Source organism: Oxyura jamaicensis, chromosome 2, assembly GCF_011077185.1.
Source record: "Oxyura jamaicensis isolate SHBP4307 breed ruddy duck chromosome 2, BPBGC_Ojam_1.0, whole genome shotgun sequence".
Classification (NCBI taxonomy): Eukaryota; Metazoa; Chordata; class Aves; order Anseriformes; family Anatidae; genus Oxyura; species Oxyura jamaicensis.
Genome location: NC_048894.1, coordinates 129,390,946 through 129,412,227, shown reverse-complemented (window position 1 = coordinate 129,412,227; position 21,282 = coordinate 129,390,946). Strand labels below are relative to the sequence as shown.

General features: G+C 40.6%; 1 protein-coding gene and 1 long non-coding RNA gene across 2 annotated transcripts; both read right to left on the bottom strand.

The window, feature by feature from the left end:
• Window positions 1–8,857: 8,857 nt before the first annotated feature.
• LOC118162413 (fatty acid-binding protein 5) lies at window positions 8,858–14,008 on the bottom strand. Its single transcript, XM_035318541.1, has 4 exons — window positions 13,703–14,008; window positions 10,985–11,157; window positions 9,900–10,004; window positions 8,858–9,758 (listed from the first exon to the last, which is right to left on the bottom strand). Exons 1-4 carry the CDS (start codon window positions 13,776–13,778, stop codon window positions 9,708–9,710), a joined length of 405 nt encoding a protein of 134 aa, XP_035174432.1. The 5' UTR covers window positions 13,779–14,008; the 3' UTR covers window positions 8,858–9,707.
• A 4,202-nt stretch (window positions 14,009–18,210) lies between these two features.
• On the bottom strand, window positions 18,211–20,379 carry LOC118162662. Its single transcript, XR_004748557.1, has 2 exons — window positions 19,801–20,379; window positions 18,211–19,642 (listed from the first exon to the last, which is right to left on the bottom strand). It is a non-coding gene; the product is annotated as an uncharacterized LOC118162662 (long non-coding RNA).
• Window positions 20,380–21,282: the final 903 nt, after the last annotated feature.

Genomic DNA, 21,282 nt, shown 5'->3' with positions numbered 1-21,282 from the left:
TGAATTCATCTTATCACACAAAGGAAATAAATAGAAGATCTTTAAAACCTGATAGGAAGAACATGAGCAAAACCAGTAAAATGTTCAAACTTTCCTTTTGAAGAGTCTTTTCCCTAAGTGAAATGGTAGCCTCACCAGTGGATACAAAGGGGACAGAGAAGCATGCACAAACTGCTTACCAGTTCTTGACAATTACTCATAAGTAAAAGCTTTAAACATTACATGTCGTTTTGGTGTTTGTTTTGTTGTTGTTGTTGTTTGTTTGTCTGTTTTTTATACTTCCAGGGAGCCTTAAGTATTTTTGAGTCTGTGTGTGAATGAGTAATATTTGGTTGGACAAATCAGACACTGGTTGTCACACAAGTCATTTTTATCAGGTCCATAAGAACTCTCAATGAACACAATTTTATTTGGTAGAAAGGCAAGTTTATAAAAATAGAGGTTATGCTTCTCTGTCCTACAATAATTGTGCCTCTGCAACATGCCTATTAAATCATAGAATCATAAATGCAAATTACCCGAGGAAAACCTGCACAGCTTCTTCTTGGCTTGGGCATTAAGAGCAATTATGTTAATAAAATCACGTTCTTATTTATGTGACCTATTATTCTCAAATTATATCTGAAATCACATCAAATTACATCCAAGCACAACTTTTGAAAGCAACGGGTGAAGTCATGAGAGTTATCTCATAAAAAAACTCGTAATTTTGCTGGTAATGTGAGAGGTGTTAAAAAGAATCTGGCTATTCCAGAGTATTCTATAGCATCACATTTTATTTTTTCTCTCTGATGTAACTACATTCAACTTAGTATGCAAAGAAAGTTGATCTGCTCAGTAAGCATTTGGTATTTTATTTTGTGATATTAATTTAAATTTTGCAAGGGCAACACCTCATTGTATAGGGTAGTCAAAAATTAATTCCAGCCTTCTATTCAGCTATGTGAGATAACTGTGGACATGATCAACAATATTGTACAACATGTTTTATTGGTGATTTCTTCACAAGATGTCGCAAAAAACATTAAACTAAAAAAAAAGTAAAAGAGAGAGAGAAAGAGAGATAGACATATCCTAAATACTTTTTCCTTGTTTATATGTCATCATAACATTACTGAAGTTATCAGTGAAATGTTATTGTAAGATGCAACTTAATATCCTTCCTACTGATATCTGTTGATACTACTCAAGGCCAATAAACAATGTAAGGGAAATGTTTTCTCTGTGATATTGTAATTAAATAAGAACACCAAGTGAATACAATATATTTTGGTCTCTACTGCATTTCCACACAGTGCTCTTATTTTTTCTCCCAAGAATAATACAGTGACAGCATAATAAAACCATACTAGCAATGGTGATTTCTCATTTCTCTTGTAAATATTAGCCCCATCAACCTATCAGAATAAATGATTAAATACATGAATATATCCAAATTTATTTGCTGCTCAAATTGTGTTCCTAGTGAATTCTGTTGTCATCATCCATATTACAAAAATCAAGGAGGATGTTTTTAAAAAGTAAGTAACATGTCTTAAAATTAATCGTTTATTCTTGATCTCTCATATGAGCTTTCAGTTACTAAAGCCTAATCCAATCTTCTTGAATCAAGCTTTCAGTTAATATAGAAGGTTGTCACTTCATAAGATAGCATCAGTGCCTCTATAATAAATATGCTTAGTTCTTGATCTTAGCAGGAATCCAGCTGAGAAATTCAGCTAAGTATGCTTCGGCCTCAAAGCAGGAATTAGATCTTCAGTAAAATGTGTAGAATAAATTAAGGGAAAGTGTCAATATTCTCCTGAAATGTAAAGCAGAGTATAACAAGAGCAGAGAAATCTCTCTAAATGGGGCAAAAACTTGGATTTAAGAAGATAGTGGATCATGGAAGTGGAACAAAAACACAGGTGACAAAGCCAGTCCTGTGTCCAGCCAGTCCCAAATCAGTCCGTGTTTACATGAATGGAAGCTCTGGCTGACAATCTGCATTTTTAGAGCTTTATCCAAGATACTTTAAATTTTCCAAAGGGCTTTGTACATGTTCTTTTCCAAGGATAGGTAATTGTTCAGGTTTGTGCTTTCTTTAATAGAGAAAAACCTCTGGGGAAACCTTTCTTCTCAGACATTTTATTTTGCATATAATGTATCAAAGAATCTTTATATTCATTTTTTCCTTTCTCTCCTCTCCTCCACAGACCCAGTGAGGATAAAAGAGTTTAAGAACCTCCTATGGACTAAATCTTAAACACTGATTGCAGAAGAAGGATATCATTGAGTAACTTCCCAAAGCAGTGTGTATATGAAAGATGGAAATAATGTACTGGGGAAAGATCTAAATTATAAGAAAAAATCTCAGAATCGTGTAAATTAAGACAAAACCCAACTGAAATTGTGCTACACATTTTCAAGTTCTAGTATATGATCAAACTTTTTCCAGGTCTGTAAAGCTCTAGCTGACAGATTAATAAAGGAACCAAGTCTTTTCATACAATCATAAAATCACAGAATGGTTTGGGCTGGAAGGGACCTTTAAGATCATCTAGTTCCAACCCTCCTGCCGAGAGGGTTGGAACCATCTGGTCCCACCAGACCGGGTTGCCCAAAGCCCCATCCAGCCTGGCTTTGAACACTTCCAGGGATGGGGCATCCACAACTTCGCTGGGCAACCTGTGCCAGTGCCTCACCACCCTAAAAGCAAAGAACTTCCTCCTTATATTTAATCTAAACCTAGTTTAGTTTAAAAGCATACCCCTTGTCCTATCACTACACTGCCTGACAAAGAGTCCCTCCCCAGCTTTCCTGCAGGCACTGGAAGGCCGCTGTAAGGTCTCCTCAGAGCCTTCTCCTCTCCAGGTTGCACAACTCCAGCTCCCTCAGCCTGTCTTCGTAGGAGAGGTGCTCCAGCCCCTTGATCATCCTTGAGGCCTTCCTCTGAACTTGCTCTAACAGGTCCATGTCCTTCTTGTGCTGGGGGCCCCAAAGCTGAATGCAGCACTTTGGATGGGGTCTCACAAGAGCAGAGCAGAGGGGGACAATCACCTCCCTCATTCTGCTGGCCATGCTGCTTTTGATGCAGCCCAGGATGCAGTTTGCTTTCTGGGCTGCAAGCACACATTGCTGGCTCATGTCAAACTTCTCACCAGCCAACACCCCCAGGTCCTTCTCCTCAGAGCTGCTGCTCTCAATCCATTTCTCACCCAGCCTGTATTTGTGCTTGGGATTGCCCCAGCCTAGATGCAAGACCTTGCACTTGGCCTTGTTGAACCTCATAAGGTTTGCACAGGCCCACCTCTCAAGCCTGTGCAGGTCCCTCTAGATGGCATCCCTTCCCTCCAGCATGCCGACTGCACTGCACATCTTGGTGTTATCTACAAACTTACTGATGGTACACTCAATTTCACTGTCCATGTCACCAACAAAGATGTTAAACAGCACCATTCTTAATATTCTCCTCTGAGGGACATCTCTCATTACTCAAGTCCACCTGGACATTGACCACAACACTTTGAGCGCAACCATCCAACCTACGTTGTCTATCCATCAAATTAATGTCTCTCCAATTTGCAGATTGTTTACATCATTTGATTATCATAAATCACAATCAGAAAACATCACTGTCACTATTAAAACAAACAAACAAAACAAACAAACAAAAAACCACACCTCAATCCAGTAGAGAAGCAATTCCTGGGAAATTACATTTTTACCTTATTTCCTAGCAAGACTAAGTATTGGAGAAAATTCTACTTAAAATAATTTCAGAACAAGCATAAGGGCAAAGTACACGTGGTCTATGTGCTGTGGTAGCACATCATTACCTTTCCATAGAGAGGTCTGCATATTTCTCCCAGGAAACAGCTGAGAACAGCAGAACAGTTAAGCCTCTCAGTCATCTAAATCTGGGGCTGATATTGCTCAGCCATACACTGCTTTAAAATCAGACTTTCAGAAAGTCTGCCATGGATATCATTGCACGTAGTCAGAGGGAAAGGTTCTACACAGTTTTCTTCATTCCCTCAGTGCTGAAAGAAAAAAAAAAAAAAAAAAAGAGTAAAAGAAAGCTCCCCTGCGCACACACACACACACACATGGAAAAAAAAAAAAGAGAGGGAGAGACAGAGAGAGACTGGGCAAGATGCAGCTGTATGTATTATTATCTTTCTTAATCCTTGTTCCAATAATAGTGCCAACTGGATGTTCAGACTCTAAATCCAAAAGACATGTTAATCTTAAATTTAATAGGAAAAAGGAAGAATCTTCATGAAGAAAGCAAACATCCAGAGGTATAATGTGTAGGCTCAGATAAGCATGAACTGTGTTGTGGAAATACATGACAAAGGGAAAGAGGACTGAAGCATCTGTGATTTCTGTTTATAATCACTTGGCTTCTACTCTTCTGTCAGTTTCAGAAAAGCAGCCATCAGTTAAGCTGGTTAAACAGAGGGACCATATTCCATGAATTATGCAAAAAGAAAATGATTATTCAGATAGTGCTGCCACTAAAGATACGCAGTTTGCATTTTTATTCTGAATCTCACCAAGTGAAACAATAAATGTGAAAGAATAGAAACATCCCCTTTTCTGAATGTTATTCATATGCAATTAAGTCAGTACGAAGCAACGTGATTTAGGAGAATGAGTAGAGATGATACAATAGAATTTACCGAGAGCAAATCCCAGTATTAATTACCGCTTTACACATTTTGGAGAGGGAGAGCATTAATGATATTTTAACTTAATTTCAATAAGCAATAAAATAGAAATAGATTCTACTTTTGTATTTCCCTGGGTTATTCATAAAATTAAATTGCAAAGCCATAACAAGGCGTGGCCATCATTTCTAGAATGAGGGGCCAACACGACGAGCCTTCAACTCAACTTTCCATGTATCTAAAGAGCCCACATACTCCAGGTGTTTCTAGATACTCCCTGTCATGGACTCACTGCTCTTAGTTCAAGGTTGCTGTTGAAGCCAAGAGCTATAGGCTGACCTCTTCTTTATGATTTCAAATCTGCTGCTCACCGTAAATAACCTTACTGCATATCCCCAGAAGACATCAAACCATGGGGTGAGAATGCCCCTGGGGTGTGCTGCGGCAAGGTCTCTCCCCACACCACCATGCACCATGAGCCCAGCCTGTAAACTGTGCCCAAAGCCATGATTTTCCCTTTGGCACTTTCATTGAATAACGATGTGAGCTGCACCCTTACTGACACAAGCTGATGTCTTTTCTGAAGGTAGACTCATTGATTCCAAGCACGAGTTTTGGAAGGAAATGGGTGCTATGCATGTGGGAGACAGTCCTAAATATGTAGTATGTGTGATCCTCAGACTGGACTATTTCTCTTCTGGTGCTGAATTTGAGAGTGTACATCTATGATTAATGGCAAATATATTATTTTTAAGTCTCAATATTTGGGATTCAGTAGATTTTTTTTTTCAGTAGATACTGCAGGACAGTATCTAAAACTGATTGCACTTTTGACATTTATTGCTGAAACTTTATGTTTCTTCTGAAATTATAGTGGGCTTCACCTACAAATATGTCCAGAATATAATCAAGTCCATCTGGTAGAGGGAATAGATTTTGGAAACATTTTTGTTGGAAAGGAAGCTAAATTTGCTCTTGGGAGTGTGGTCTCTAATAGTGTTTCCTTTTCCTCTGAAATAATAGTATAACGTAAAGCCATTCTGGGAAGTGTCAACAAAATCTTAATTTGATGTATAAGGGCTGAAAAGCCAAAGCTAGAAAAGGAGAATCATGGGACAAAATTTGTTTATACAGATGCTGGAATGTCTCCAAAATCTATGAAAATAGTGCTAAATTCTCCCAGGGCTGAACAATGGGACTGAAATAAGGCATCAAAGAACAATTAATATATGATAACTTGCTCCCACCCACTATCACAGTGTGCGATTTTTTTTTCCCTGCAAGCACAAATAATGAACACAGTGGAAAGGTTTTCCAATCCATTCATTTTGTTAGCACATACCCAGACAGGGAAGGAGTCAACAACAAAAGTTTGATTAGAGTCAGCCTGCATTCCTGCTTTTATTTTTCTAAACAATTTCAGGTAGAATACATGCCCTTTATAAGGCAGTTCCTTTGTTAAAAAATAAAATAAAATAAAATAAAATAAAATAAAATAAAATAAAATAAAATAAAATAAAATAAAATAAAATAAAATAAAATAAAATAAAATAAAAAATAAAATGTTTAATGCATATTTCTCTTGTGTAAAATCTGCAGGTATGGAGATCTGGAGACCTGGAGAGCTGGAGACTGATCCTCCTACAGCTAGTGCCATCACGGAGTGACACCCCAGACTGAGCTGAAATGAAGCACTTACTTTCAGCATCTGACTTCAATAAGACCTACTCTGAATGGACCGCTTTATGAACAACAAAATACAGTGGACATAATATTATACAGAAATAGATAAGACGGTTTATTGTTCATACTCAACAGAATCAACTGGATTTTAGTGTATAACCTTAAAAAATACAGTACCTATTCCATGATTCATTTTATTTTTGGAAGTTTGAGTTCCATAGATAATATTATCCAAGTAGCCATTGGCAGAGTAAAATTATCTTCCTACGCTTGACTTCCACACTTAAAGAAATAATCATTGCCCTTTTTTTGGACAGCTGACAGCTAACAGTGGGACCACAACCTCAGAAAACTTAGAGATTTCCCATCATTTGTTTTTTTAAAAAAACTTTGATCTGGAGTGCATGTGTGTGGTAGGGAGGGGAAAGGAAGAGGAAAGGCCAGTATTAATTGCAAAGAGTGCAGGCAGAATAGGATAACAATTTTGAAATAAATCATATAACCAAACCATAACAGGAAAATCTTTGATAGTCTGAGCATTGTATAGAGCCAGTAGAGCTCTTTCCAAAACACGGGGCCATTTCATTAGTGTTCCTGGAAAGCTCAGACATAAGATTTCCCTTATGAGGTAGAATATCAGATCTAAGTTGCTAAAAAATTTCATTTTACCCCCTTTTACCACCATCACCCCAAAAAACAACCAACCAACCAACCAACCAGCCAACAACACTCTATGAAAACAGCACAAGTACCCTAATTTGAGAAGAAAATGAGGCATAAATATATCGATCGGACACTACTCATTACTTTAAAGGGAGCTTCCTTCCCTTTGAGCAAGTTTTACTTGCGGCTTCAGTTTGCTGAAGCTATTTCTTTTATAGCTCCAAAATCATTTCAGAAACATGCACTAAAATATCTAGCCAAAACTTGTGTCCTTTTCTTTTAATTCTGGGGGATTATAAAGCAGTGCTGGCTGGATAATGCATAATTTCTTATTTTTCATTTGTTCTTGGAAGTCTTGTTTTTGGCCATCTTATATGATATAGTGACCTACAGAGAGTTATGCAAATCTCAGGACAATTGGTTATTTTACACTGATGAGAACATTGTGTTTACAAATTTTATAAAGAGTGAGACTATTGGCTTGTATAATAACAAACAGAAAAAAAAAAAAAAAAAAAAAAAAACTTGGAAATAAATTATATTTTCAAGAATTGAGCAGCATAAATCTTGGCTGGCAGTACTATAAAATGATTGTTGTTTTATCTACGTGATCTAGTTTAACACAAATGGGTTGTATATATGGTAGTTCCGGATCACAGTATGCTTGCATTGAAGTCAACAGCAACATAGGCTGAAGCTAACTTCAAAACAAAGCAAACAAATATGTCAGCCTACGTAGCTGTGAAGAATTAGTTCTAAAGAATCCTGGTTTCCTGTTGATTTGTATTACAGCTGGTCAACTTTCATATCTAAAATAACATCTTACGTTTGCCAAGTTTTTCTTCCATTTAATGTCAAAGTGTGACTTCCATTGTGCAGTCTTTCCATCATCAAGGCACTTTAGAGGTCTGTCTCCTTCATCAGGCCTCCTATTTTCATGACATTTGGAGAAGATTAATTATCTTTGGGACCTCTAGCCTCTACTTCGCATGTGGCTGAAATCAGAGGGCAGGGAAATACACATACACTTACACAGACTTTACTAGCCTTGTTTCCATAGGAAATAACTCAAAAGATACTCTTCTGCCTTTTGTTTTACAAGAAATGATCTCACCGTAATCAAAACGGATGTCCTATAAAAGACATTGGAAGTTTTTTTTGCATTCTAATGAAAGATAAACAGTTAACACTACTCAGTATCAGAAGTGTAAACAAGTAGCAGTAAGTGATAAACCAGTGACCCCAAGGATGGCATGATGCCCCCACTTAAAGCAGCAATGCTCTGCTTCTTCTGGGAGGGATGCAGAATTTTCATATCATGCCATGGTAGCTGCACCCATTCTCCCACTCCCATTTAATGTATTTTTACAGATCATGAAAAACAAAAAATGCAAGAAGTGTGCTCCATATCTAACTTCTTGCAGATGAGGTAGGTAGAAGGGATGATTCACAAATACTCAGCAAATTATGAAAAAGGTAAATAGTTTAAAGTTATGGGAAAAGCAATCTTCCCTGAGGGGTAGGATGATCATACATGACAGATTTTTCTGCTGTTACGGAAAGCTCAGTAATATGATGTATACAGTAATCAGCTAAAATAGGGTTGAAGTAGCAATAGATTCTGCAATGACAGATGCTGCAAACTAGAAGTGTACAATTGCATGATCCCCCAGACTTCTGAATCCAATCATTGGAAAGCTTCTCATCACCTGCTGATAAACAGTTTCACTATTAGGGCATGTTTGTCTGTTGTGACAGAACTTCACTTTTTAATTTAGACTTATCTGACAGCTCCTTGGAAAACTACTTACATCACAGGCTCTATTTCCCAACCAGCGTAAAAGTAATACTCAAGACACTGATATTTCTGAGTATTTATTGTGGCACTTTAAAGCATATAAACTCCATTTCTAGATGTTTCAAGCCAGTTAAAAATAATAATAAAATGAGGCTTTAAGTTTTAGGCAGTATTTCAGTAGATTTTGTTTAAGAGTTTGTAGAATGATACTAGACAGGAAATAGGAATTTTGCTAGGAAAACAAAGAGCGTTCTCAAAATAAGGCTTTCTTGAAGCAAAGCACTTGTGTGTTTACTTAAGTTTATTATGTCTATTGGCTCACCAGTATGTATATTTCTTCAGATAAGAAATGTATGGGTTTGAAACATGAAACAAGAAACCAACCCCTGAAAATACATTCCTCTATTAAACACCAGCAAGGCTTATCTCTTATTTATACCCACCAAATTCCATTTACTTTGTAACATGCAAGATAGAAACAACTGTAGAGCCTGAATTCGAAATGCTTTTTCCTATTTCAGATTTTAATATCATAGCAATTAAAGATGAAAAGACTGGTTAAAATTCAGTTTGCTATTAACTGTTTGTTATCAAACTTTGAATTATCTTGAACTGAAGAGAGTTTGTAGTAAAGCCTAAAACCAAACTGAGTTTTTATAAAACCTCACTTTAAAATTCTACTATAGTAACAACATTTCCACTTCATATATTTGAAAATTTTCTTTAATAGCCTCATAAGTTCAGAATAGTTACATAATAGTTACATCACGGCTTTTAAAAAGGATTGCACTCAGCTACTCAGTCCATTGAAATACTAGAAAACGGGGAAAAGGAAATTATGGAGTGTAAAGGAGCTCTGTCCACTGAACTGAGTTGTTTGTAGCAAGTTCCTACTGAATATGAAGACGTCCTCACGCCTTCTGGTAGACTCTAATACACTTGACACCATTCATGTCACATTCCTAGAAGATAAAGAAAATAATTGATTAATTTGCCTTGGTACAGAATGCAAGGAAAAAGGCTGAAGCTAAAGATCTTTTAGAGTTACTTCACAGGCTACCAGCTAACAACACTCAAGGATGAGAAAGCAGGACTGAACTCACCACCACCAACTGTCCATCCACAAGTTTCCGTGTTATTATGGTCTTCTTGCCATCCCACTCCTGTTCCTGGATCAATGATCCATCATCTTTTAAGTTGATAAGCGTCTGAAATAAAGAACCCAAGATTTAATATTTTACCCATGGCATTTGATGAAGGCTGATGTTTTCTAACACTTTATTCCAAAGGAAAGATTCCCACCCCAGCTCACTCAACAGTAAGTTTGTCACTGTCTTCTACAAAGCTGGGATATCATCTTTCTTTCTTTTTTTTTTTTTTTTTTTATTGATCTTCTTCTTACATTATCTCACTGTTCATTCACTGCTCTGATGCATTCCTGCATGCAAGAGACCTTTGACAGCATGCACAATTTCAATTAACAAGAGCAGACGATGTTCTCTGTTCATCGCTTTGTGCATGGGCTTTGAGCTTTTGTCTAATATTTATCTGATCTTACAAAAACAGATGAATTGACAGCATGGCATTGAACGTGGGGGGAAATGGTACATAGCACTCACACAAGAAGATACAAGACATATTTGAGCGCTTCTTTGTTTTTAACCTCCTTTTGGGTGAATATTCTCCCCACTCAGTGCAGAGAGAAGCCTTTTTGCCTTCTAGAACTGGTGATTAGGAACTGTGATTCACATTTATGCCTGGTGTGTAACCCCTGCACACTGAACCAGGCTCTTGTTATGCAAATAGCAGAGACTGAACGGTCAGGTTAATTGTAGGGCTGAATTGCCTCTGATTAAACATCAATGGGATTTTTTCCATAGGCTTCAAATAAAGTGGCATTTGGTTTTAACGTGGATTTAAATGTCTATTGGTTTTACTTACACAGTGCTTGCCCAACAAATTGAAAACAACAAAATACAGAAGACATGACTAGCTTCAGCATTTTCCCTCTTTGGAAATTGCTTAATCCAGAAAAACATTAATTGATTTCAATGAGATTTACAGTGACAGCTATTCATCAAATAAAGCATTGTTAGTATGGATGTGAAAGCTGACTTTTAAAAAGTATCTTCATCTCTGAAACACCCAAATAATTGTGTTTATTCAATAGAAAATCTAGGATACTGACCTGAGTTTTTCTGCCATCTAATGTACTTTCCTCAAACTTCTCGCCAAGCTTGAAGCTGAACTGTGAAGTTTTGAAGGTGCTTTCTGTTTTTACGGTGATTGTATCTCCATCCTTAATAATGTAAACATCTGGTTTGGCCATGCTTCCCATTTTTCTCATGGCCATACCCACACCTGCAAGGCAAGAGGCACTGAGTGTCACAAAGTCAGTTAAACCCTAAGGCTTCGGACCACACAAAAGTTCAAACACCTAATTCCCATTTAATTAGTCACTTAAGTACACTTGAGAATCAAAGCTCAAGAGTCACAAAGAAAAAGGATGTTTTAAATTATCCATTAATGGGGAAGGGAAAAAAAGCATATTTGCATGGTTATTCCTCTGCCCTCAAAGAGATAAGGTTAAATCTACTTTGCCTTATCAAAGACTGCCTGCCTGATGTCCCAGAACTCAGCATTAATTTTTTACAAACTGAAATACACAATAAACAGGAAAACAAAGACAAAAGCATGAAGTAACATAACAGTGTTTCCTTTCAGTTCTGAATGTTTTAAAAATTCTACAGAATTAATTGACTGGCGAATCCACCCATGTATTTATTTCAACTTACTCAAGATATACTCTACAATCACATTGTACACAACTGCAAGCATGCAGTTTTAATAAAATTTCATCCTCTACGTGCTGTCTCCAAAATATAGGCTTCTGAATTAGAATATTCCCATCATGTGAAATCCTGCTTGCAGGCAAATTACACATGGAGGGGAAAAAAAGGACCTTGAGACAAATGACCTTTACAAATGACTGAAAATTCAGCACATTAAGGGGTATCGTTTGTAGACAGTTGTCCTCAAAACCCTTCAGAAAAAAAATAAATAAATAAAGATTCAACCTCCCTAAGCCCGGGTGCCCTGTTGAAGTGCTTTGCCTGAGTCTTTTTGATCCGAACGGTGAAGACATCAGTAAGAGGGTGTTCAGGCAACAAAATAGACTCCATTAAACTGGAAAGGGCAGATCTGGACCAAGCATTGATAAGCAACCTGTGAGCATAAAGTGCTACCAAGTCAGCAAATGTCTGTGCTCTGCAATTGGTGTGGTTAGGAATGCTGTCAGATACAGTGCAGCACTCTGCGGGAGTGTGCAGGATACTCGGGTGAGGGCTGAGTCCACAAAACGAAGATCACAGTTTTCTTGGGAGGTGAAAATAAGAAAGAAATTCCCAGACACCATTTCTCCAGAATCAACTCGGATTCAAGGAATGAAAAATGATGTAAGTGTCAGCCTGCAGAGTAAAAACCAGTCCTCCTCAGTCCGGGTGTTGTGCATGGAACTGGAAGTTACTGGTGTGGGGTCCCCCACCCATCCCTTTGCTGTTGTCCAGTCCGGAGCTATCAGTGAGTTATTTGACCAGCTACACCTTGAAATCTGACTAAACAGAGATGAGCCAAGTACTTTTCTCCATATGCCAAGCAGTGAAATTCACACTCCTTTATCACTGAACATTTTTACACAGAGTGAGCAGAATCTGCAGAATCCCATTCATAGTGTGTCTCAGTAGGATCAAAGGCAGTTTCCTAAGCAGTCAGCAAGGGTGAGATCCGATAGAAGACTGGTTCCTAAAGGGTGATTTGGAGTAAGCTTACTTGCCTAAATTGCAACTGTAAAACAGAACAGTGACTGGTTTAAGATTGCCATCTGAACACAAACTCACTTGCTGCCTACACATGGGAGGTGCTCTGTAGTTGCAGCACTTAATTTCTACTTTGAAGTTGCAGTTTGAGCACATGCCCGGCCCCGGCCGTCAGATGTGAGCACCGTGGCATCCTGATGAACTGAGTGGAGTTTTATATTCTTGAACTTCCTCCACCAAGGTCTCCCAAAGGGCTTAATCCAGAGGGTTATCTCAGATCATGCCTATTACCCATTCTCTCACAAAATGCACTTACAGCCCCTGCTTTCAGCTGAGCATAGATGCAGCGATGCCCTTTGTATTTTACACAAGGAGTGCATGACCTAAATTCCTTCCTCTCCTCCCTCTAAAGACATTCAAGGCAGAATCTCCCACCTCCTGAGAAAATATCCTAGCTTTCAGCAGGGAACAGACTGCAGAAAAGATCAGCTTCTGGGCCACACGGACACTGCAGTGTTTCCACCACCTGTTGGCCAGGATGCTCACAGGGGAGCAGGAATTCTGCTCCCAGTTAGCTCACAGAGGAGGCTGCCAGCGTCAGCCCTGTTCTTGATTCAGTAGCATGGTGTTGCAAAACGTACAGCAACCTGGAGCTGGGGATGGCAAGCCAGGGCCATCCCCTTGAGATACAGAAGGACACAAGCAGCCGGTGGCAATGCTCTGGGTGCCTGCGGGCACACAATCCGCCGGGGGTCTCTCGGAGACACCCACGGTGACTGCCTGGGGATGCAGCAGGGCTGCGGGCGGCAGCTGGGTGCGGCGAGGGGCAGGGGGAGCGCAGGCTGGCGGGGACGAGCCATTACGGTGCAAAAAAAAAAAAATTAATAAAATGGAATGGGATAAAATGGGATGGAACAAAATGGAATGGGATAAAATGGGATGGAATAAAATGGAATAAAACGGAACAAAATGGAATAAAATAAAATAATAAAATAAAATAAAAAGATAGCGCCGCCGCCCCCTTGCCGCCCCGCCGTCCGCGGACCTTGGACAGAGCCCTGCCGGCGTGCGGCGAGCCCCCGTGCCCTTACCCAGCTCCTTCATGTACTCCTCGAAGCCCTCGCTGGAGACGAGGCACCATTTGCCTAAAAACGCATCGATGGCCATGGCGGCGGCGGCTCCGGCGGGGCTGGCGGCGGGGCTGTGGCGGCGCGGCGGGCGGCGGACGGGCGGCAGCGGCCCCGCGGGCGGCTTTATGGCCGGGCCGCGGCCGTGTGGGGCCGGGCACAGCCAATGGGGCGCCCGCCGCGCCCCGGCCCCTTCCCCGCCGAGCCCCCGCCCGGCGAGACCCGCCCGCGGCGGCCGTGACAAGAGCGGGCACGCCGCGGTGCTGCCCGGCCTCCTCCTCCTCCTCTTCTCCTTCCTCCTCCTCCTCCTCTTCTTCCTCCGGCCTCCCGCCTGTGGAAAGGGCCCGGCGGGGGAGTGTGCTCTGGAACGAAGCTGGTCGCTGGGATTTGGGCCCCAAGGAGGTTTTTGCAGTCTGGGGTGATGAATCCTAAGCTACTCTGCGTGTTACAGATCATAGCATCAATGATATTTTTTGTGATAAATCAGGGAGAAACGAGCATGGGGCATCATGTGGCACGAAGAGAGGGCTATAAAGAGTCGGCATCCCCAAACTGCATGGGATTCCTTTGCAGGTCTTCCCACTATCCCCCCAGATCCCCTTGGTACATCCCGTATCACTAAATCCAGCAATCTGCAGCATGCTGCAGACCCAGAAGAGCTGTTGCACGCAGCGACAGCAAGCACCTTCAATCAATACAGGGGATTTACGCAGGTACCTGCGGTACACAGAAAAAAAAGCAAAGCCTTCATGCAACCTCCTGCTTCAGCACGGGGAAAATGCAGACTTGGTGCCTTGGTCTGAGTGCTCTTGACCCACAGTACCCTAATCCCCACTTCCTAAAGGAAAGCACTGCAGATACCATTGCTGCTAACCAACATCAGCACAAAATCTCCATGTCTGCTGGGCCCTGTGAGGTTTGGGCCAATTGTCAAATTCTACCAGGTGCACAGACAGACTTACTGTCATATTTTGGAAGAAAGCTGCTATTTCTGAGTCACAACAGAAACCCTGATTCCAGTGTGTCCCAAGATTTGTTCCTATCATTGGGATTATGCCGATCAGCATCTCTTTTGGCCTTGCACCAATCTGGGTGAAACCCAGAGCTACCATCTCCCAGCCAGAAAAATAAAAATCTGAAGATATGCCCAATGCCAGGAGCGTTTTTTGGTGTAGTAGCAGTGGTTTTGTACTTCTTTACCAGTACTTTCGAGAAGGAGTTTGAGAATGAGGTGTCAAAACCAGAGGAGACAGCAAGGTCTCTGTGCTGGTTCCAGAATGTCACAAGATGGAGGGGTGCCCCGAATCTGGATGTTTTGGTGCTTCTATTTACGCCTTGCAGTGATGCAGCGTCATAGAGCAAAACTGAATCAGTTTAAAGGTTTAATACTTTCTAGAAAAGGTCAGGTTTATCATACGCTAAATAATCAGCTCTTTTTTCAGCTGAGATTTTTTTAAGTACTTCTATTTAACCTTTCCTACTGAACTGCCTTTAATTACCTTCCGCTTCTCTGACTGTATGTTTTCTTTTAATATGCAAACAATGCTATAGCGTCTGCTCATAAGGCAACAAGCCACATTGCTTTTTTTGTCATTAAACAGGAATATTGAAACACAAGACTTTCAGCTTCCTTCCACTTTTATCTTCTTCTTCTTTTTTTTTTTTTTTTCTTTTTTTTTTTTCTTTAGTTAGGCTGAAGTTTACTACCCAATTCACGTTAGCGGAACAAAAATGCTGCCTGTCCTGCAGCTCCCTTCTGGTTGTTTATAGAAAGACTAAATTAAAAGCAATTAGATTGGGGATCAAAGAGAATCATCCTTCAGGAATTAGGAAGTCTTCAGTCTTGTAAAATGGGGATGATTTCTAGAAATAGAAGTCTTGGCTTTCATCCACCTATGCTAGCAAAGAATTTCTGATCCACCTTCCTGCAGCCCTGCCTGCAGATGGCTTATGATATACAAACATTACACAGGTATAAATTCTGATAGAGCGACAGAAGATGTAAAATCCACTATTTCCATCTAGTGGTGAGATGGTATTCCTGGATCTGAAGGATAGGGAGATCCACCTATGTACCTGTGCAGAACGCTGCTGTGTTTTCAACCCTCCCACAAGTCCTTTGTTTTGATTTACTCTTCTTGCAAACTGTTCAAGTCTAGGCATGTTCACAAAAGATGTAAGAAAAGAGTCTTGTATCTCTTTTCTGAAAAGTAGACTGTTAGGATATGGTGAAAATCTCTCAATTTTTACAGAAATCTAGCATTTTGCAAATTAATCCAGTTATATAGTTTACTGACTGTGATTCTGTCAATGGCACATCTCAAAAATTCTTTGAAACATGAGAATTCTGGTATGTCTTGTATCAAACAAATTAACTATATGGACCAAAGATGTGTCCATTTGGGTAAGGTACAAATGGACTGGACTACCAAAAATTCTTGATTTGCTACCACGACAATATTGTCCATATATTGGCCAAATGTTTGAAAGGTGATGGAATGCAGTTACTTACTTTGAGAGCTAAAATAAAATGGTCAGATATTCAGGGATGCTTGGTCCATGGGGATCTGTTTCTAAATCCCAGTTCCTGCCTAATTTGATGCTAACATCATGGTTTGGTGTGTTTTGTGTTTAGCCTCCTCTCCTCCCTACACATACCCCAAGAGAAGCAGCAAATACATATGTTCAACCTGCAAGTGTTCAATTCCCATGCCACATATTACTGTTTCAGTGCAGACAGCTTAAGTTCTCTGAGGGAAGTTGTCCTCTTCTCCACGTTAGACTATACATGTTCCAAGAGAAGAGGAATAACACCAACATTGAGAGGTGTAAAATTTTCCATGGAAGTTAGTTGCATGGACAGCACGTAGTCAGTTGGGAGCAACCACCAGTCTGGCAGTTTGGGCCTGCCAGAGAGGATGTTTTTCCAAGGCAGCCAAGCCCTTACATCTTGTAGGAGGGGAGGATATTACAGTCCTTTATTACCAATTGCGAAGAAAAGGACCAAAGGAAAAGAGTGCAGAGAGACCTTTGTCCTACTCCTCTGGGCTACTGCACGTCGTGCAGTGACGCTTCAGCTGACACGAGAGCTGGGAAGCCGTGACCAGCAGTGTTTGAGGTTTCTCTTCACGTAGCCATAGCGCTGCCCATTGCATGTAAGCCAAGCCATATTTTGTCTTTCAGAGTCGTAATACCTGCTCCTGGGGCAGGGCAGAGCACCACCTCGCTCGTCTGCAACATATCGCTGATTAGGTTGCATGGGAGATGCAACTTTTTCCCTAGACCTTTACTCATTAAAATGCCCATATGCTTAACTTGGAAGGAACCCAATCTGATAGCACTGTGCTTTGCCCGACTGTGTAAAAGGGAGGATCCTGCCTTCCTTCCAGTGTGCAGACATATCACACACATATATAGTGCCTTCCCTAAGCAGTAGGCTGCTTCTAGACAAGACTACCTCTTAAGAAAGTCTTAAGAGTTTGCCAGGAATATTGGACAGCACAGTCCAAATTCTACTCTTCATCCTACATCTAGCTGTAAAAAAAAAATTCAAACAGTCCATGAATAATAGTTACTCACCCCCCAAGGCATGGATGAGAAAAATTGCATAGGTGGCAGAGCTTTGTTTCTGTTTCCTGGTTGTACAAGTGTGGTTTTCCCTTCTCAGCCATGTCATCATGGGTAGACATGATGAAACACGTGCTACGGTTGCATGGCTGGTATAGGTAAGCTTTCCTCCATCTGAGGACCTCTGTACTTGGGCAATACCAGACCGAGGATTATGAAGCAACACATGAACCTGTGTGTTTTCATCTGTATGTCAATATGTTTAAGTTCTTCTGGAGTGTAAGCATTGCATCACCCTGAGCTAAACGGGCTGGGCATGGCTCGTGTTTTATCAATGGGCTTTGTGCAATGCGTCTCGGCTTTCACGTCAAAACAAAGCCAGTTTACTCTCCAGCTCCTCTTCCTCCAAGAAGCCCTCCCTCTGGACGTGGAGGCTGCCACATAGGCGCTCGGTGGCCGGCTGTCAGGGACGGGCTGGCTCACGCATGGCCAGCTCCAGTGCCAGCCAACCAGTGCCCCGGGCGCTGCTGATGCCATGGAGAATTAACGTAATGCAATTAGCACACTGGCAGCTTCAGCGCGTGGCCCCTGCACCGTCATCAGCATGTTCAAAGCAAATTTAAAGGGAAATGCTTACATCGAAGGGAAAGTTTACTGCTGTGATCTTGTGACAGCTCATCGGCTGTGCCTTGGCTGAATGACAGGGACAGCACCAGAGACCAAAGTGACCATGGAGAGCAACTCTAGGCTTCGTTTTCCTCATTTCAGACAAAAATGGGCTGATCTCAATTCCAGCTCACCTCACAGTGACTTCAGATATATGACTTTGAGCCTGACTTTGGAAGCTTTGAAAAATCCTCTTTATTTAGCAGCAGTATCTACCCTGAAGAGCAAACATCCACATATTAGTATAAACACATTTTTATTTCACTTCAGAAATTCATAGTCAGAATAGTCATTGCAATGCTAAAAACAACTCGGATGATTACAAATTGTCCAAGAGTGTCCATTATCCATAGCTTGTTAGCAGGGGACACCTGCTCACAAATGAGACTTTCAGAAAGGTAATAAACTGCAGAGCTTTTTAGGAAACCCAGATGTACAAAACATTAGCCCCAAACTCTATTTGGTTATAAAACCAAATAAAAATAACCTACTTTGTCCTTTCTGTGTGTTCTCAAACAATAAGGACATAAGGTTAAGGTAAGGACAAAAAATTTGCAATAAGTAAAGATGAAGGAAATATTTCTACAAACAATGAGCATATGAATTCTAGAATCACAAATTGCAGACTTGCCCACTGGATTTTAGAAGGGTTTTAGCATTCATTTTCAGTTGCATATTCTAAGGAAAGTTTCATTACTAAGGATATTAACTGACCCTTCTAAAGGTAACCTCAGGAAAAAAAAAATGTTTATAGTTTTAATAATTGCACTACTTTTCATTCTCGGGGCTTCTCTTCTAGACCTGAAAAGCCTCACTATATTTGGGTTCGCGTCCTTGATTCCTTCTCGCAATATGAGCTTACATATCTAAAACCTAGGCCATAGAAAATCTGTGAGGAGGTAAGAAATACCTTAATTAATAAATTAAGGTAACCTTAATAAGAAATACCTTAGTTCATTTTTTTTTCTATGTTTCTGCCACATGATAGTTTTGGTAGTTTCTTGTACCCTTCCCAGTCTGTGCATATACTAAGGAGCAGTCTAACTTGGTGCTGAGCTATATGAAGGAAAGGCAGAAATAGCCACACCATTCATTCATTTGCCATTTCCAGTAAATACTGTGGGATTCATTTGAGCAGTAGATTTTGAAGAGAAGTGCTCTAAAGTCCCACTTAGAAAAAGAAACTTTAAAAACTCAGTGAAAATACTGTTTCTTTTATTCATGCAAGTGATTTGAACCACTCAGACTTACTAGTAACGAAAAGACAGTTTGAGGAAGAACTGTGTTTCACATGACAAATTTGCTGGTTTTTCTTGCAGACCATGCTATTTTTAAAGTCGGGCTGGTCTTTCATCCCCTGCTGAAACAGGGTGTAGGGGTCAAAAGAAACAGAGAAGTGTTAACTGGGTAAAGAAGGAACAAGAAGGAACGTGCTGCTTTGTCTCCTGCCTGTCCTCGAACTTCCTGCAAAGATGATCAGACAGAGGTATGAAAACTTGCCCACGAAGGACTCAGCCTTTCCCAGGCTTTGTTCCTATTGACCCCGCATTTTCACAAGCAGGTCTGCCACTCTGCTCTTCTAGCTATCTTGTCTTAAAAGAAATGCTCTTTTCATATGTAAGCACACCCACCCTCCCTGACGAAGCACAACACAGCGCCCCATTTGACATGCTATTAACCTGCTTGCAGCACTACCAGTATGTAGGGAAGTGCTCCAAGCCAAGCAGAGCCTTTACGTTCATGTTAACCCTGCTTCCAAATACCACTCTGAAACTTAAAACAAGACATGATCAAAACAGATCAACATGGGAACTCATTCACCTTCACACCTCTTAATCTCTCTCCCTGGGCACAGCCTTAATTTTGTAAAACCTTGAGAAGGCCGGCTCAAGGTAAAGATTACTTGCTCTTAGGTAAAAGACAATCAGAGAGCAAAGTGGCTCCACAAAGCGCTGCTGTGTCCCAACACTTCTCAGTGTACAGAGCCAGTAAGGTTGAGGGGGAAGAAGAGAACAAGCACGAGTCTACCAGGAGCAAAGCTTCTCAATTGCTCAAAGCTACTGCAAGCTCTTGGCGGACAGCAAAAAGGGCTCAGAAGATTGACTCAGGCCTCCCAGAGGGAAAAGACAAGAGCGGATCAGATCAAATAGTTGCAGGAAGGAAAAAGGCTCTTAAGAAAGGAGAAGAAAGGAGGGGATGAAAGCGCCGTTGAGAGAGGCACTGTCGACAGGCAAGCTGTTAGCCTGGAGGTGACCCCTAACCACTCAGTGGAGAAGCCAGGCCTGGCGTGCAGAGTTGCGCATTCAGCTGATGAGGTGGGCAGCAAGCCAGCAATTCCTCAACTACAAAGGGTGTACCCTCCCTGTGCACATGTGTACACACGTGGAAGATATCTTTGGGAGCAAAATTAAAAAATAAAAATAAAGCCTTGAGAACAGCTAAAGCTTTAACAGCTAAAGTCCAAGGATACTTAATTTTCTTTCTCTATTTTTCAATTTTCACTTCAGTGTACCATATTCATTCGTTGGTCATTCAAGATTCACAGAGTATATATAGGTGGAAAACTAGGAAAAGCCAAAATTAATGCATTCTTTCACATCCAATAGGGCAAATGATTTTCAGAGATGAGTACAAGATGCCTAAAAACATTTTAAAGTCATCACCTGCTATCAGACATCCTACTTCCCCAACATAGAGTGCTGTCTGTATTTAGTTAATCCTAGTGTTGTAAGGACCTGTTCCAGCTCCTTTTATATTTAGGCAGGTGGCTACACTTTTGGCGAGGTATTATCATCAAGATTTGTGGGTCAGAGAATAATAACACGCCAAGTCAATGCTGATCCAACCCTGCTTTGTTGTGTATGACTGACCTTAATACCCTCTATATCCACACCCCTAGCCTGTGGATGTTGATAACATGTCCGAGCAGCCGGTCACTCTGCTTTGTTTCATTCAGTCACACAAGAGCAGAAATTGATACCGTATGAAGAGCTCACAGCAAAATTATTTAAATGCTTGGAGAATAAATTCATTAAAGATTATCTTCAATACACTTTTAAAATGCATTTGTACCCTTATCGGCAGAGTACGGGGAGAATCATTTTCTACATACCAACATAATAATCATCAGAGTACCCTCTTGCCCCTATTGCTTGTATGACTTCACTATCTTGTAATCTTGAGAATGCACGTTCTGAGCTTTGTTTTTCTATCCTGTACATTTTCCTTTCCTTACATATTTGAATCCTAGAAAATGACTTCTTTTTCATGCACAAAACATATTCTCCTTTTACCATTGCAAATTGCAGCTA